We start from the raw sequence: 17,747 nt of genomic DNA, 5'->3' as shown, positions 1-17,747 counted from the left end.
GGGTGATAACACTGAAATTAACTCCATGAGCATGAGATGTGTGATCAGAGGATCTGATGTGCATTAAATGAAGCCCATTTTACACCAGAAGCGATGCAGCACCACAGCACTTTAAAATCAAGCGTGGATTGTTTGCAAATCACATGGACAGGAGCGTTTAGTGTCTTTTGCCCTGCTTTAGTACATATGTGTGAATATCGGTCCCAGGTTATTATAAACATGCATTACTTGTGCAATGCGTAATGTAGCCTATCATAGCTTACTGCGTCTGGTGTAAAATCAGCTTTACCATTTCTTTATTCGCATTATTAGCCAACGTCGGATTCCACAGTAACATTTAATGACTGATAAGGGAGACGGGGTTGATGTAAAACAGCAGTTAAGCTCACCCTGCTCTCCCCTACCCTTTTTTTCATCTTTTTGGACGGTCTTTCATGTGGCATCAAATTAGCAGCACAATAATAATTTTGGCATGCTTAAGAAAAACAAATCAAAACAAATCCAGTTTTCATGATGCTCCTTAGAAACATTACTCCTCAGTCAGACATTCACATGATTGTACTGCTTCAGTTTTGATATCCGATACGAGGAAGAGGACATCTTCGAATTTGACTGTCTCCTGTCTCCAGTCAAATAACATGAAACCTGAGATGAGCCACCAGGCGGCGGATACAGTTCATAAAATCAATAAAATAAAGGGTCCAATTTGTTTGCCTTCATCATTGCCATTATAATTTAACGAAGCCCGTTAATTAAGAATAATAGTGTTAACATGCAGTATTTATTTCGACGCTGACAGGCAAATATACAATATTTCCTGGTTCATGTCAGTCTTCGAGTGTTACATTTCATGCAGGATTGCTGAAATACAGTCTCAGTCATAATGGTGGTTAAAATATCCAGCATTAAGTTATTACTGTAATTAGGCTTTTGTGTTTATAGTGAAAACGTGCTCTAAATATTACAGATTGTCATTTGTTGCCTTCTGGGCAAACGGGTTATTTTACTAACGAGTTGTATCCTGTAATTGCAGAGGCTTGTCTTGTTCTAAATGATGGCCTCCATGGTGTCCTGGGCCATGTCTGTCCTGAAAGATGAACAGGTTGTTGCTGGCCGCGATGGCAATAATGTTATCCGTAGGATGCCACGCTGTGTGCAGGATCTTCTTTCTGAAGTCCAGGCTGTCCACACTGATATCGTTCTCCCTCCTTTTTTTCCCCAAGCACACACGGCGAGGCCGGAGCACAGCGCGGCGCTTACAAACCTCCCGGCTCGCCTCCAAAGTCACATCGCGAAGACTGGCACGGTCAAACATCCGGAAGAAATTGTTATACGCCCCTGTCATGATGACACTAAAAGAGACAACAAGGAAAAAATTTGTAAATAGATGGCAACACGAATGGAGCTCAAAGGTCAGAGGTCATGGTCTTACCTGTCAGCTCCATTCCAGGCGCATTCAAACTTATCAAAGATGCAGTCACTCTCATAAAGGGCACATAGTTTAGAACGCAAATAATCCTGGACCTGCAAACACACAGACCTTTTGTATTAGCAACACATCAGTGGTACAAAGTATATAAACCATGTACTTTAGTGATTTTTATATTTTTTTTTTATAAATTTGCATTTTTTTTTTTTTTTATAAATTTCAATCATATGTCTTTCACGTTGTCATTATCAGGTATTGTTTGTAGAACCTTTAGGAAAATAAGGCATTGTAATAATCCATTCTGGAATAAGGCTGTAACATAAAGTGTGAAAAAAAATTAATCGCTGTGAATACTTTCCCGGATGCACTGTAACCTTTGAACCGTGTGGCCATCATTTAAAAGCAAAGCATCCCTGTATCTTATGTGTCAAAATGAGTTCAACAGTTATGAAGCATTTGTAAATGTGTGGCTGGGTGCTCGGTTTCTGATGCTGCTTAAATGCTTTAATTATGGTTAGTTCACTGTTTGTCGGCAATTCAAAAAAGGTTCAAATATGCAAATGTCTGTGGCAGTATACAAAACAGATCTACCAGACATGCTGTTTATAGGAAAATAATCAACATTATGTATTCATGCAATGACATCCTAAAATAAATTATTTTCCAATAACATCATGCCTTGAAGTCTTCTATTCTTTTTTTTTTCTGTAGCAAATTTTATTACTATAATAAGACTAGTTATTTTGCTAGTTGACGCTTATGCCTAATATCCAGTGCAGGATATGTGATCTCAGGAAAAAGACTTTGGTTATCACTTGAAATCATCTGAAATTGACAAGACAAGAACAAATTTCTTTTTCATCTGGCCTCTTTGGCAATCATTATATAACAGCAGGGTGTAAGAGTAAGTTGAGACCTGATATATCTCCACTGGTTTGTTCTCCATGTTGAGGTCCCAAACTTTAGCAGTGAGGTAGTCTCGGGTGAGCAGGTAACGTCCACTGTGACTGAACTTAACATCCGACACAGAAGAAGTGATTTCAGAGAAAAAGGATCGATGGGATGGATCCACTGACTCCTCAAATACTAAAAGGGAACACACACACCAGCAAAAACAGAGATATTACTTACATATATATACTGTATTACCAACAAATTTAAATAATAGAAAAAAAAGGCAATGGAAACTTTTCATGACTAAGGAGACTCATCGCTGATTACACATTTTTGGTAATCTGAGGGCCTCTGTGCATTTATATCTGAAAACAAATACTTAATTTGAAATAAACATGTTAATATAAACTTTAGTTATTGTCAAATCTGCTGTTCTATAGAATTAATCAACGCCTTTTGTCTATTTAGAATCAGGCATTAAAGCTGCTGCGGTATAAAATATATTTACTGTGTTATCTTTCTCAGGTGTTCCATCATCATCATCCCAAAGTAGATGTTTAAGTAGTGAATGTTTGAATTTAAATAGCTTTAAAAATGAATACAATATTCCCAATCAGCAATTTTGCCTGATTGACTCCAAACTCCTCTGAACATCTCTTGTACCCACTCAATTATTAACACTTCACTCCGTAGAAACACAAGTCTGTTACATGTGTATGTTCTCAGACAATGAATGCAGCAGGATGAGCGAGAGAGACTCACGTTTAGCAGGTCTGTCACACAATGCTCGAGATCTCATATCACACAAGCGTGTTGCACCTGCACTACTACTGAAGGCCAGTAAGTGGCAGTGATGAGGGTGAAACTCAGCCACGGTGATCACCTCGCTCAGGTCTTCCATGTTTTCCGGCTTCAGGTCCACAATGTCTGAAGAAAGGTGTTCAAGGAAACACAGACACATAAACCGAAAACACATAAAAGCATCGCAGACATGTTAGATTCCTGGAGCTTCGGTTAAAGTCCACCTAAAACTAGTTGTTAAACCACACAATACAGTCTGTGTTTTTATACACTGATGTATGAAACTCCATTTGAACCACAATACATTGGTTTCACTATATTATGAGCAATTAGCCAATCGTGCCATAACCATTACACAGGATAAACACACACAAACACACATTCAGAAAGCTGTATAGAAAAGATACTGAAGCTGCGATCTGTGATATTAAGATTCCACAGGTTGATCCTCAAGTCATCAGCTGACAGATAAGTCTCACAGTCACTGTTAATGCTGATTGAGTTGATGTGATAGGCATGAGCGTTCGCAAACACACGTCTTGGAGACGCTTCCACCAGCAAATCCATCGGCCGTAACACAGGAACCTTTACAAAGACACACCATGAGTCAAATCAATTGTATGTATATACAGTATATATATGAAACTTAAACCAAAAAAATTAATAAACTTACACCAACCCAGCCCTTAAGAACTGCAGTTTTGGAGATGCTCTTACCCATTCGTCTAGCCATCACAATTTAGCCCATGTCAAATTCGCAGAAATCCTTACACTTGCCCATTTTTCCTGCTTTTAACACATCAAATTTGAGGCCAAAATGTTGCCACTTGTTGCCTAATATATCATACACACTAACAGGTGCCATGATGAAGAGATGTTCAGTGTTGTTCAGTTCACCGCTCATAATGTTAAGCTGGGTCGGTGTAGAATTTCATTTTAAAATGAATCATATTGGTTTAAACTGAACATATTGGCTGTAAATATCAATGTGCAGGTCATTCGGGGTGGATTTTGTCTTAAACTAAAATAAAAACTTTTGTACATTCTCTTGAATTTTGGAATGATCGTTGAAATAATGTATATATAATATATATTGAGATCCAAAAGTCTGAGAGCCATAGTAAACATTTGACTTAAATTTTGCATTCTTTTCATTTATTTTTTAATTCAAACTACAAAATTGACAACAACCTGAGTAAAAAGCAGACACTTTGAATTTAAATTGAGATGAATTTTAGATTTTCTTAGAATGACTCATGTTTGCTTTAATGACAGCGTGCACTTGAGTTAAGCATGGACTCCACAAATCTTTGCAATTTCCTTGCAGTAAAATACAATTGCACAAATGGTTCATTGGAGTGTTGTTTTAACACAAGTTTCAGTAGCATAAATTAGCCAAGCAGTGAGACCTAATTAGTGCAAAAATGTAAAAAAAAAATTAAAATTTTCATGTTGTCTCAGACTTGTAGGCTCGACTGCAGCATAACAGTGTATAGAACTGCACCTGAAGAGATGTGATTCTGGAAATGTCCTTCATCCGGCCCTCCTCATCTTTCAGGTTGTAACCTTCAGGCCTCCTGTCTCTCTCGCTAACCTTCCACAGCTTAATGGTCTTATCTAAAAAGAAAAACACATACGTTACCAATCATTAAACCCTAACATCATTAAAGAATACGCCAAATAGTATGAGAAATATATGTACAAATATTTGGTGATGTATAGGCTGATCTGATTGATAATATCCGAAGTATTTTTTTTACCATTAGTGGTCAAGAGGAAGTGGGTGGAATTGATTTGAGGTAACCAACGGATCTTATTGATTTTCTCTTCTATCTCTAAGCTTTTCAGGCAGTCAAACTCAGGCTCATGGCTCTGAAATGTGCTGTACACATTATATTCCCCCTGTAAGAGAGAGAAAGAAAGAGAGACCTCACCATATTAACATAATAAGTGTAAACTGTTAATTCGTTTGCCTTTCTTTGCCCAGGTGGCGTGCGAGTATAATCCTTACCTGAGGTTCTCTTTGAAAGATGACCACTCTCCCACCCTTATCCCCTGTGGCCAGGAATTCCCCTGATTGGCTGAACTCCACTGTAGAGATGACATCAGCTAAAACGGTTTAAATGCAACACAATAGAGCAAATCAAACATTACAAAATGTGACATATAAACTTTTCACATGCAAAGTGTCTCAGACAAGATCAGCATCAGCATGCACATCTGGCCATGTGACTATTCAGGTTGGGAGGGCATACAATTCCAAGCAACTAACAAGTAATGCTTTGTTTTGGATGTGACATCACATAAACAGTGTTTTGGGAATCACACTTCTTTTCAAGTAATACATAAACTGTATAATGTGAAAATGAGTACAGTATGTCTATGTATTTATAAATACCTGTATATGCATGCCATCTCTCAAGATACAGCAGACCCAAAAATCATTTACCTTTTACCTTAATTTCAAACAGCATATCTATCGTTTTTAAACATTTTCATGCTCTCTATTTTCGGTAAAAGGTTTGCTTGAAATTGTGCTTCTTTCGAAAAAATAAATAACGCTTGGTTTGACATGTTCTTTTTACAATGCAGTGAAATTTGTACATTTGTATGTGTGGACCGTTTTGTGTGGCAATTTTGCATTATGTATTTAATGTATGATTTGTGTGAAGCAGACATTTACAAATTGTACAAAGGGTTCTGTGGTGAACCGCTGTATAAATCTACTGAAACCATTAAGAATAAACTGGAAATGAGCAAAGATTTGGATCAAATGTAAGTGGAGATTTAAAAAGCAACTTGTCAAATTGAATGATAATTCTCTTCCAACAGAGGTCCTCCTCCCCTGGGTAATACATAGGGTAATAATAGGGTTAACTCGACAACCCTATTAAGTCGACGTTTTTGAAGTGGAACCGCCAAATTCTTGCTTTGTCTAAGCATTTTTTTATCGGTTATGTCGACTTTTTTTATGTCGCTGAACCCTGATATCTCGAGCACAAGGGGGGGAAAATTGCCATTTAACGTCAGTTATCTCGATCGGCGCTGTGCAGCCGCAGAAGAACTCGCGAAAGTGGCGGAAAAACAAACCTTACAGATGCTACAGATGTTGTATTGTATACTGGTGAATCTCTGCTGTTAGTTAGTGCACATATGCCTTTTGTTGTTAAATGTTATGCAATGAACCAAGCCGCGATTGGTAGGAGCGCGGCGCGGAACGTGTGATGAGCAGCAAAAGCATGAAATGAACAACGGCAGGATCGGGGGGGGGGGGGGGGGGGAATCCGCGATGCGCGTTGGGAAGAAAAGCGCAGCCGTTGAGAGAGTCCCGGTGGGAAGAACTTCCACACTCTCATACACATGAGAGTGTGGAAGTTTAAATAGGAGCTGGTGATGATGCTAAACGAGCACCATATGTGCGCGATTGAAGCCGGGAGCTTCAGAGAAAGCGGCCGAGAAAACACCTGCCACGCTGAAGGGGGCTGAAGGGGGCGTGGCAGGTGGATTCCTGACAGATAAACATGTACTGTATGTGTTTTTATAGCATGCCTTCATCAAACAAATCGCGGCAACGCTGTTGTGTAAAAAAAACCTTCAAAAACACGTGCATGCACATTCTCATTTATTAACGCACATCATGTACATAAAGAAATTTCAAGCACGTTAATATACTGCCGCCATATTAATTTTCGTTTATCTCGATCATCGGGTATCTCGACGCATTTTGGCGACCCCCTAGAACATCGACATAATCGGGTTCCACTGTATTTCCTTTTCAATACTTTGTCCTCATTAAGTTTCTTGTGCACAATAAATAAAGGATTAACATACACTCATTGTGACCTCTTGCCTTTGTGTCAGTGTGTATGTCTTGTTTGTGTATCTTGATCCTCCTTACATTCTTTAATACTCGTAGTAGATCTAGAAACGATTGAAACTAATTATCATTATTTTTTAATAATCTAACTAACCAACTTAAAAATGCTGTTTGTGGCAAAATATGTGAAATTCTAGTTGGTCAAAAATATTATAGAACAAAAAAAATTATAGAATATATAAATTATAAGAATATAAAAATATAAGATTATTACAGTTCAGTACAGAAAAAATACAACTGCTGTGCAGACACAGTGCTTCTTATTTTTAACACATTAAGTTAATTTTTTTAAAATGACTATATAATAAAAAAAAACAGCTCAAATGAACTCATTTTTATTTAAAAGCCATTTTTATTTATTTATATATTTATTTTATTTATTGCTTAGCTTGGTTTATTTGTGGGTATGTATGTAATATTTGCAAATTAGAATTTTTTTTAACTTAATTATTCAAAATTGAAATTCTGTATTTTGTCTTAAAAATGCTTAATATTTTTTTAATAATAATACAAATGATTTCTATTATTGTTATTGTTGTTATTGAACTCTAAAAGAAACTGTAACAAAACTTTTTCCCCCTAAACTGAGGTTTAGCACAACAAACTCTATTACTAGCAATCACTTGAGACATCTGTAGAAATCTCCTGATCGACTATGTTTTGTGGTGTGTTTCTGGTTTACGGCAAATAAAGTGAAGCTCATATATTTTACCGTCTGTGTACTCCGGCTCCAAGGCCGAGAGCTCAGAATGGAGAACAGGGCTCAGCATTGTTGGATGGTGTTACAGCAGCTACAGCTGAAACAGTCCTGTGAAAGGGGAGGAAACGTAATGAAAATCCTACAGAGAGTAAATTTTCTGGTGATATCAAGCCTTGATTAGGTATGTAACATCTGATAGAATTAGTACATACTTATGCACACACGCGCACACACACACACACACACACACACACACACACACACACACACACACACACACACACACACACACACACACACACACACACACAGTAAGGCTCTAAGTTCTGAGATCAGTGAATTAAATCCTGATTCGCAATTGATGTAAACAACAGATTTTGAGATAAGATGTGATGAGTGTGTGCGTGCACACACACACACACACACACACACACACACACACACACACACACACACACACACACACACACACACACACACACACATGCACACTCAGTCTGGTTCACAAATCATGAATTATCACAAAATGTGTGTTTGGAGAAGACAACAAAATCTGTCATGGGAAAAAAAATTTCCCAGGACTTTCTGAGAATATAAAAAAATATATTTTTATATAATATTTATATTTTATTAAGATGTATATCTTTCTATTTGGTCATTTGTTGATGCCCACATGTAAGAATAAAATTTTTTTTTTGCTGTATCCCACTGGATCCCACTTCCAATGCTTACATTTCATCTAAAGTAGTTGCTCTGTGAACCTTTCTGGCAAGCTTTCTACAAGAAAAACAAATATGCCTCCTATTCATATCTATATTTGTATCTGTTTAGAACACATTATGTGAATAATGTATTAGTATTAGAGCTAAGTTTTTGTTCAATCATTTCTTTTATAAAAGATTAATAAATATCTATAAAACCATAGCTCAATTGGATAGGAAGCTTTAATGAGGAGCTATCTTTGTGTTGGTACCTAATTATGATGCATATTATCCCGTCTAAATATTGTTTTGCTGTAAAACATAGTACTGTAATACATAATTCAACAGTAAGTGTACACACCTGTTGCCCCCAATTCCCCCCCAAGTCGAGTAAAACATGTTCCTGATGTACAAGGTGGCCCTGTCCCTTTCTTTTCTCCAGACCTGTCTGATTCATCCTGATGCCCTACTTCTGGATAGAGATCTTTTCAATTAGAGAGAATTACTGCTGCTGACGATAGTTCCATATAAACCATGAAGTTACTGTGGAGGGTTAAACTCAAGAACAATGAAGATGGATTTGGACTGTAATTAATGTAAACTGCCTGCCACATTGGCTTTAGATTACAGGTTCCAAGAACAGTTTTTGCATTTAATCATGTATCCATTAACTCAACAATGATTGAACTATAATGACTGTACGTTCAGTGTCACTTAGATGACGATGTTCCCTTCTTAGTCTGGTTCCTTTAAAGGTTTCTTCCTAATACCATCTCCATCCCTAATACCACTGTTGCCATTGGCTGGCTTATTAGGGATAAAATTATAGGGGAAAAATATATCTGGACTGATGTATACGTTTAAAATGTATATTTGTAAACTTTTTACTTCTGTAAAGCTTCTTTGGAACAATGTCCTTTGTTAAAAGTGCTATACAAATAAAATGTAAAATGTAAATAGATACTAATTGATAAACATTATTTTATTGCAGCTGTCACATGATGTCCACTTCGGCAGAACAAAAACTACTAACTTGTAAATGTATGAATCTTGTTTAAGGAAAATTAAACAATTTCACATGTCATCTTTTTTATCCAAGGCTTAGAACAGCAGTATGAATAAATAAAATATCAGATGAAGTGTTAAAGTAAGAGATTAATGCATAAAAGAGAGATCAAGAGAAATCAACAGGGCAGGATTATACACTCTTAGAAAAGATGTTTAAAAGAAGTTTCAAAGAGTCCAGTAGTGCATTGTTTGTCCAATAATCTGCTAAAGAAATGTTTATCTAATAGTAATGCAAGAGGAACTCATTTTAGGAACCTTAACTATCCAAAGGACCCATAAAGAACCATTTTCCCCCTAAGAGTGTATGACATCAATATTGTCATAAATTATGTCATGATGCACGTTTCTAAAACTGATTCCAATTCTAATCAGAGTTACATGTTGCTGACAGACGTAAATGATTTTTTCAATCTTTTTACTCAAAAAATTTGATTAGTAGATAAAAATGAACATATAACATTTTTGTTTAGTAGATGAATAGCTTGATTCATAAATAAATATGAAACTTGATTTGTATATAATGTTTAAACCTGGTCACCACATTTATATTAAAAATAATATATTTTTTTCTCCAAAATAAAAATTGAAAACATGCAAAATGACAGATTTACCTCTATTACAAAATACATACACTCGACTCTCCTCCCAAAAAATTCTAAAATAAATTCCTCCCTACAAAAACCTGACAAATTATAGAAGACTACATGAATTAGTTCTTAGTATATAAATTAAAACTTGCTATAACAACTGCTTTAATATAAACCTCATGGTCAGAGCTACTGCTGTTGTGAAAAATGAACCAACACCTTTGGAGCAATCAGAATCGAGAACAGCAGTGTTGTTTAAATTTGAGCTGATGAAAGCTGTTTCCTGAAAGCTGTTGCTGATGTGTACGTTTTACTGTACACACTTAAAATCAAATTGTATATTTCTGTCATGGGCATTCAAGATTTGAAATATGGCACACATTTTCTGTCATGGGGTATTCAAGATCTGAAATTCAGACACTCAAACACTGAGGGAAATGTTGCACTACTGTAACTAGCACTTTTAACAAATCATAATCATTATACATATAATGTCTTCTGGAAGTGTTTCTAAGTATCGTGATACAATCTTTTAAACATATTTTTCAGCCTTATGGATGCACATAGCTATTAATTCATACTCTCATTCTTTTTTTTTTACACACACACACACACACACACACACACACACACACACACACACACACACACACACAAACAAACACACATATCTTTCTTACCCTTCAGTCACATTGTTGTATCTTTAATCGTCAAAAGCGTGGATATTGATTTCTTCATTTGGTCTCACGGCTGAGCTCTAAGAGTGTGTGTACGTGTGTGAGCAGTGGTGCATCCATTCTTCCTACATCAGCACATCCACTTGCAGCAAAGCCTTATGGGGCAGGAGGAATCCCAAGCAAAAAAAAGAAAAAGAAAAAATTAACGTGTCATGCACACGTCCACACAGAAGCTCTCCTATATCAACTCACCTACAGCAGACACACAGACACATGCTGATGAAGAGAAGATATTCCAAATGATCTCAACGCTTCAGTTGGGCTAATCAGCTGCTGCTCCAGTGCTGGCATAAAGCAGTACACAGCAGACTGCTGTGTAGGCGTATTGACGTGCATGTGTGTGTGTGTTTGTGTGTGTGTGTGTGTGTGAGTGAAAACCAGTGTATACGTTCTGCTGCATAGACTCCTCCCCCACACTGAGAAACAAAGCTCTGGACTGACTGAAGCTTAGCCTGTCTTGTGTCAGCTTGTGAACATCAGCCAATCAGATAGCAGCATTCTGGTTTCATGGTCCTACAGCCTGGGTTGGTTGCCTAGAAACCGCATCATTTTACCAGGGATAAACAGGATTGTGGGGGAGCAATGTGAGATAAGTGTGGGTAGAAGAGAGAGAGAGAGAGAGAGAGAGAGAGAGAGAGAGAGAGAGAGAGAGAGAGAGAGAGAGAGAGAGAGAGAGAGAGGGAAAACCTAGAGGACACTGAAATACTTGCATAACATAAAAATGGCAAGTTCTTTGAATATATAAAATAATATAATATAATATAATATATATATATATATATATATATATATATATATATATATATATATATATATATATATATATATATATATATATATATAGGCTTATGTACCTGATGTTTGAAAAGAAATAAATAAATAAATAAATTATTAATAGGTTTGTATTGATGGTTTTTTTTTTTTTTTGTCTATAAAACAAATTCACTTTCTAAACGGTCTATTCTGTTCAGCACTACATACTGGTACTTATAAATTTTTATGCATCTGACAATATTGTCTAATTGTATTTAATCCAAATATACACCATAATAATAATAATAAAATACATTTTATTTCAAAATTAAATTTTGATATGCTGAATTAGGTATGAGACTTGTATGTGTTATAAATATGGTTATAGCATCATTTTTTCTATTAGAATCCTATCAAGAAAAATTTTACATACATTTTAGTAGAACAAATTAAAACTCACATTGTTTAAAGGCTAAAAAGTGAAAAATAATTTTATGTTTACTAAATAAACTGTGTCCTGAAATCCAGTGAATCATGTGACTCTATTCCTACAAATTTCAATACTCATATAAAGTTGTTAGAAGTCGTAAATCATTAGAAGTCGTGTAACTTTATTTCATTTTAAAAACCTTTAACTAAAATAGAAGTTAATTCATACACAATACAAGAAAATGATTAAAGTCACAATTACAGTGTGCATAAAAACGTACAGGATAACATTGGGAAATGTCGCCCTCTGCTGATATCATACGTCATTTCAATCTTTTAAGATTGCAAAAGATATTAAAGTACAGTAATCCCCCGTTTATCGCGGTGGCTACGAAAAACCGCGATAAACGGACGCCATTCCAAGAAATGCTATTTAATGTATACAATACTGTACTGTATTAACATTTTATTTAATTTTATAATTAATAATAAAATTTTTATTAATACATTTTATTATTTCAACATAAAACTCCATAAAAACAACTCCCTATAAGCATTTTGCTCTATCGAAAAGAGAGGGGGGCTGGGGGGATCCGGGACCCCATAAGACATTAGGGACCGCCCCATGACACGTAAAAAAAAGACTTAGGGGGGGTCCCCAAGATTATTTTTGTTAAAAATATATGAATTACACAACAACTGGGTACCCTTATAAGACTTAACTCAATTCGAGCACTGAAATTAATTATGTGGCAAATGCAAAATATTTGATAGTGATGGTTAGATACAGGAGAGCCACCTTACCCCACAATCCAGGCACGTGAAGAATGAGACTGTTGTCTCAGAATATAGTACAGGTCAGATTTTCTTGCTGTTACAGAAGGTCTCTGGACAGTGACCCCTGGGAAGATTTCGCCTTGTCCTTATACATTTGGGGCAGACAACCTGTTAATGGTGGTGTCGTTGTGGTGCTCCATTTTCACAATTTGTTTGACGATGGCCTTTACGGAAATGTAACGTTTTGAAAATGTATTCGTACGCCTCCCCTGAACAAAACTCTTCATACAGAGAGATACCATGCCTTCTTTAAAGCTCTTTACCGACCATGGCTTTGGCTTTGGGAATCGGACGATTGAAATGGCTCAGAGAACATACAGGATTGTTTGTGTATGGTTTAAAGACCTAAGCATTATTTGTCACTTGCTTATCATTACAAATATTATATCTTTTTTTTTCCTGTCATAGAAGTTAGTCCAAATAACTTTCAGCTTTTAGCCTTTTACCCTTGCCATTTACTTTATGCTCGTAGCTGTCTTTGCAATTAACCTTTCATATAGTTTTCTGGGTTTTATACTTTACGAATGATCAACATACACATCCAAGAACAAAAACAACAACTTTAAATGTTTTTGTTCACATAACTTTACACAAACCCTCCAATCCATGTAAAACTAATTCTATCTAATAGATGAAAATGTATAAAGTATACAATAGATGAATATCTTTTGATTTTGTATACTCAACTCAGCTATTTTTATTTTTTTTGTCATGGACATCAGATCCACCATACACATTTATCTAGCTGCATAAACTGTCTAAAAAAACACTTTTCAGATTTTTATCTCTGTACAACCTCAGGGTTTTTTTTATATATAATAACAATACCATCTCTGGCAATTTTTTTGTAACACTGACCAACATCACTTAAAGAGGTATTAACTAAATGATTATTTTTTATTAGTTGAATAAGTTAATAAGTTTAATAAAAACAACAACATTCAGATCCTAATAAACGGAAAACTGTTGGTTTGGCTAGAACAAACTTCACAAACTGAATAACGAAGCATTTATCATGAATATCTCTTCAGGAATAGTGAGGATGATCTTCCATCCCTATTCAACTCTACGGCCTGTCGTCCTCTGTCCCTGGGAAACGTTTGTCTCGAGGCACTCTGCCCATGTTGTAGAACTCTGTGTTGGGTCTCATGTCTGTGAGGTGGGCCATGCGGTTAGACAGGGCAAAGAAAGCGGTGATGGCAGCGATGTCCCAGATATCATCACGATCAAATCCGTGAGCCTCTAGAGAGCTGAAATGTTTGTCTTTCACTGTCTCACTGCGACACACAGTCAGGGCGAAGTCCAGCATGGCTCGCTCCCGTGCAGTAAGATCTGCGACTTTATAATTCACTGCCACCTGCAGGGACAAGGGAAACAAACTTTTGGAGAAGACCATAAATGATCTACAACACTCAAGCTTGTGCTTGATTCTCAGATTCAAATTGTATTTGTCACGTATATAACTGTACACATTAGGCCATGCTTTTTATGACTAAAATTTGATTGGATTATTTATTAAACATTAAAGAATTCAAGAATAGAATAAACAGGAATTGAAGAGAATGTATATAAACGCACAGATTTTAAAATAATTTTAACTATAAAGAATGTATAATATATATTAAAATACAATCACTTCAATTTACAACAAAAATATAAATGGAACCTAAAAAATAGAAATAGAACTCGGAGTAGAGATATGTATTTGTTCAGGGGTGAAGTGTAACAAATTACAGGTACTAAACATTAAAAAAATAAATTTATTATTACAACATGGTACATTTACTTGAGTATTCTATACATAAGTATTTATTTATATAAGTATATATAAGTTATTTTTGAAGATAAGATTAAGCAACCACAACAGCATTTCTTCATATAACTTGCAAAGTGAAATGAAAAGAATGAAGTAAGAACACACACACACACACACACACACACACACACACACACACACACACACACACACACACACACACACACACACACACACACACACACACACACACACACACACACACACACCTGATCAGCAAGTGTGGGCTTCTTTGAGTAGATTCGGTGTAGTGCACTGTGTGATACGACGCAGTACAGGCAGTTATTATGGGCGCTGGTTGCCACCACAATCAACTCCCGATCTGCCTTTGACAAACCTCCTGTAATTTGGAAAAAAAAAAAAACAACAACACAAAAACATACAAGTTTTAGGCTAAAATGTACCAAATTATTCAATATAAATAATAATCTGTTGTGTGTGATGTTTAATGTCTGTTTCCTTCAGTCTCATACCGGTCTCTTTGTTCATGAGCAAATTATAATAAGCGAAGAAAGCTCGGAACTCGGCAGGACGATGAGCAAGGACCTTGAAGACGTTTGGCAGAAAGCCACCCTGGAAAATGGGTTTTGTATTAAATAGTATTACTCCTCAAATATACACACATGTACAGACAAATGTTAAGAAAGCAGAAGATTGTTGCCTTGCCTTGAGCTCAACCTCCTCCATCAACTCTACAATGTCATAGGGCAGGTTTTTCTTGTAAGGCACAGGAAAGCGGCTGATTTTCTCCTCTTTGCTGTTACCCCTGCCAGAGTAGCGAATGCTGACTGGTGTCCTGTGACACACCTGGCTCTTCTTCACCATAAGACTAGACTGCAATTGTTGAAACATAAAAGGAAATTGCAGTTTGTTATTTGAGAGAAATGCTAACAACATTAATAAAGTCCTGTTAGTATCTATAGGTTTATTGCCATGTTCAAACTTCGAGAATTCATAGTTTTTGAAATGCTACACTTACTGGTCACTACGATTCCTTTAATATCCATATTAAACATCCAAATAAAGGCACATGTTATACATGAATAAAGGCAACAAGGTTATGGTAACTCAATTGGATACTGTTTAAAAACATGGTAAACAGAAAAGAATCTCAGAATGCACAAGTCGTCCCTAGAGGCAGATGTGTTGCAACACCGTGTCGGGTTCTGCCCTTGTCAGCCAAGAACAGGAATTAGAGGCTACACTTGGCGCAGGCTCAACTAAAGTGGACGGTTTAAAGGTTTGTTAAAGTGCCCACTGAAGCCATCGATTTCTAAACATGAAAAAGAGCGTAAATGTTTGTATATCGGGTGTCCTTTTGGCATCCGAACCAGGTCATATACACAGTATACAACAATCGAACATAACATTATGACTGGTGAAGTGAATAATACTGAATATGTCTTCATCATGTGGAGCTGGAGGTAGCAGAGCTGAAGATGTTGAGGTTTTTGTTAGGAGTGACATCAATAGACAGGATTAGAAATTAGTTTATTAGAGGGACAGCGCATGTAGGACATTTTGGAGACAAGGAGAGAGGCGAGATTGAGATGGTTTGTGCAGAGGAGGGACATGGGGTATATCGGTAAGAGAATGCTGAGGATGGAGCCACCAGGAAGGAGGAAAAGAAAAAGGCCAAGGAGGAGGTTTATGGATGTGGTGAGGGGAGACATGTAGGTGGTTGGGGTTGAAAGAGGGAGATGTACAGGACAGGGGGGTATGGAGACGGATGATCCTCTGTGGCGACCCCTAATGGAGAGAAGAAGAAGAAGATCTCTTCATCATGTCACCTGTTAGTGGTGGGATATATCGGGTAGCAAGTGAACATTTTGTCCTTAAAATTGAAAAGTGCAGCAAAAGAGGGACTAACACAATATTACACAAGTAGTCATAAAGTAATGCCTGATCACTGTATAATGTAATGTAATATAATGCAATGTAATATACCCAGTATTACTGGGATAAACTCCACACTCCAACACAACCCTGTCCAGGATAAAGCATTTATAGAAGAAGAAGATGATGATAAAAAAGCTCAAAATGATACATTTTCATAATGTTACTCAAATGTTGATAAGTACGTATTTAGCAGGAAAAAGGAACTGACTTACTCACATCCTGTCCTTACTCATTTCTGAGACATTGCCATAACCTTTAATTATGTATTAAGTTATTTAGTAGACACCACATCTAGATCATCTCTACGCCTGTCCACTATTATAAGATTTCTGCTATGACTTTACATTTATTCCTTATTTTTCATATTTTTAAACTCTACAGACCACTTAACATCACTATAGTAACAAATGATGTACAGGTATAATTCAGAGTATTTTCCCCTAACGTTAGAAGAATGTTTCCTCAACCATCTCTGGTTATTGTAACGTTATTTAAAGATTGTGGGAATGTTAGGGAATGTTGACTGCCTGCAATGTAACCGGAAAATTTCCTTGAAAGCAGGAACTAAGAAGCTGAGATCATTTTAAAACACCAAAAACAAACAGAAAGTTCTGGGAAAATCTTAAGATGGGGATGATGATTAGACAGATACCAATCTTAAGCTATTTAAATAATTTAATAAAATATCTAAACAAATTATTGTACGGGTCAATAGACAGAATTTAGACAGGTGCATTAGACAGGTAATAACGCGCATTACACTGTAGGCAGAATTACCCCGTTATTCTAACTTTATTGGGTGCAATTCTTACCATCAAGCCCACAGAAGAAGGACGGACAACCCTTAGAAAACCTCCACACATCATCTCCCTGAATTTCTTACTGTAAAACACTACAGCTGAAAAGTTTAAGAGCTGAAAAGTTTGAGAGCTGAAAAGTCCACAAACGAAATCAACGCCAAAATAAAACACTCCCCTAGAGTGGCGCTATAGCACCACCAATTAGAACGCAGCATAGTGACACGCCCCATGTCCGTTACCCAATCGAATTTATGGATTCATGAGACTACTGATATCTGTATGTACAATTAACTTCCGTATTACAAATGCATTGGAAAGGGCAAAATAAAAGTACTAACTCTCGTTCTTTCAAGACCGCGCTTTATTGCCGAGTATGTGTGCACTTATAGAGAATTTTTTTTGTTGACAGAAGCTTATAG

At 36.4% G+C, this 17,747-nt stretch overlaps 2 protein-coding genes across 2 annotated transcripts; both read right to left on the bottom strand.

Moving 5' to 3' along the window:
• Positions 1-320: 320 nt before the first annotated feature.
• ppp2r2cb (protein phosphatase 2, regulatory subunit B, gamma b) lies at positions 321-11,212 on the bottom strand. Its single transcript, XM_083561503.1, has 11 exons — positions 10,987-11,212; positions 10,738-10,889; positions 7,714-7,809; positions 5,136-5,233; positions 4,885-5,026; positions 4,629-4,741; positions 3,532-3,709; positions 3,086-3,250; positions 2,346-2,515; positions 1,433-1,524; positions 321-1,352 (listed from the first exon to the last, which is right to left on the bottom strand). The coding sequence occupies exons 3-11, from the start codon at positions 7,769-7,771 to the stop codon at positions 1,007-1,009; spliced, it is 1,362 nt and encodes a 453-aa protein (XP_083417629.1). The 5' UTR covers positions 7,772-7,809; positions 10,738-10,889; positions 10,987-11,212; the 3' UTR covers positions 321-1,006.
• Positions 11,213-12,140: 928 nt separating this feature from the next.
• On the bottom strand, positions 12,141-17,525 carry LOC310737280 (uncharacterized protein). The gene is made up of 5 exons (XM_083561530.1): positions 17,341-17,525; positions 15,296-15,463; positions 15,103-15,202; positions 14,839-14,969; positions 12,141-14,170 (listed from the first exon to the last, which is right to left on the bottom strand). The coding sequence occupies exons 1-5, from the start codon at positions 17,392-17,394 to the stop codon at positions 13,880-13,882; spliced, it is 744 nt and encodes a 247-aa protein (XP_083417656.1). The 5' UTR covers positions 17,395-17,525; the 3' UTR covers positions 12,141-13,879.
• Positions 17,526-17,747: the final 222 nt, after the last annotated feature.

This window comes from Silurus aristotelis (assembly GCF_946808225.1).
Source record: "Silurus aristotelis genome assembly, chromosome: 14".
Lineage (NCBI taxonomy): Eukaryota > Metazoa > Chordata > Actinopteri > Siluriformes > Siluridae > Silurus > Silurus aristotelis.
Note: the sequence above shows the minus strand (reverse complement) of the source record. Positions and strands in the feature narration are given on the sequence as shown.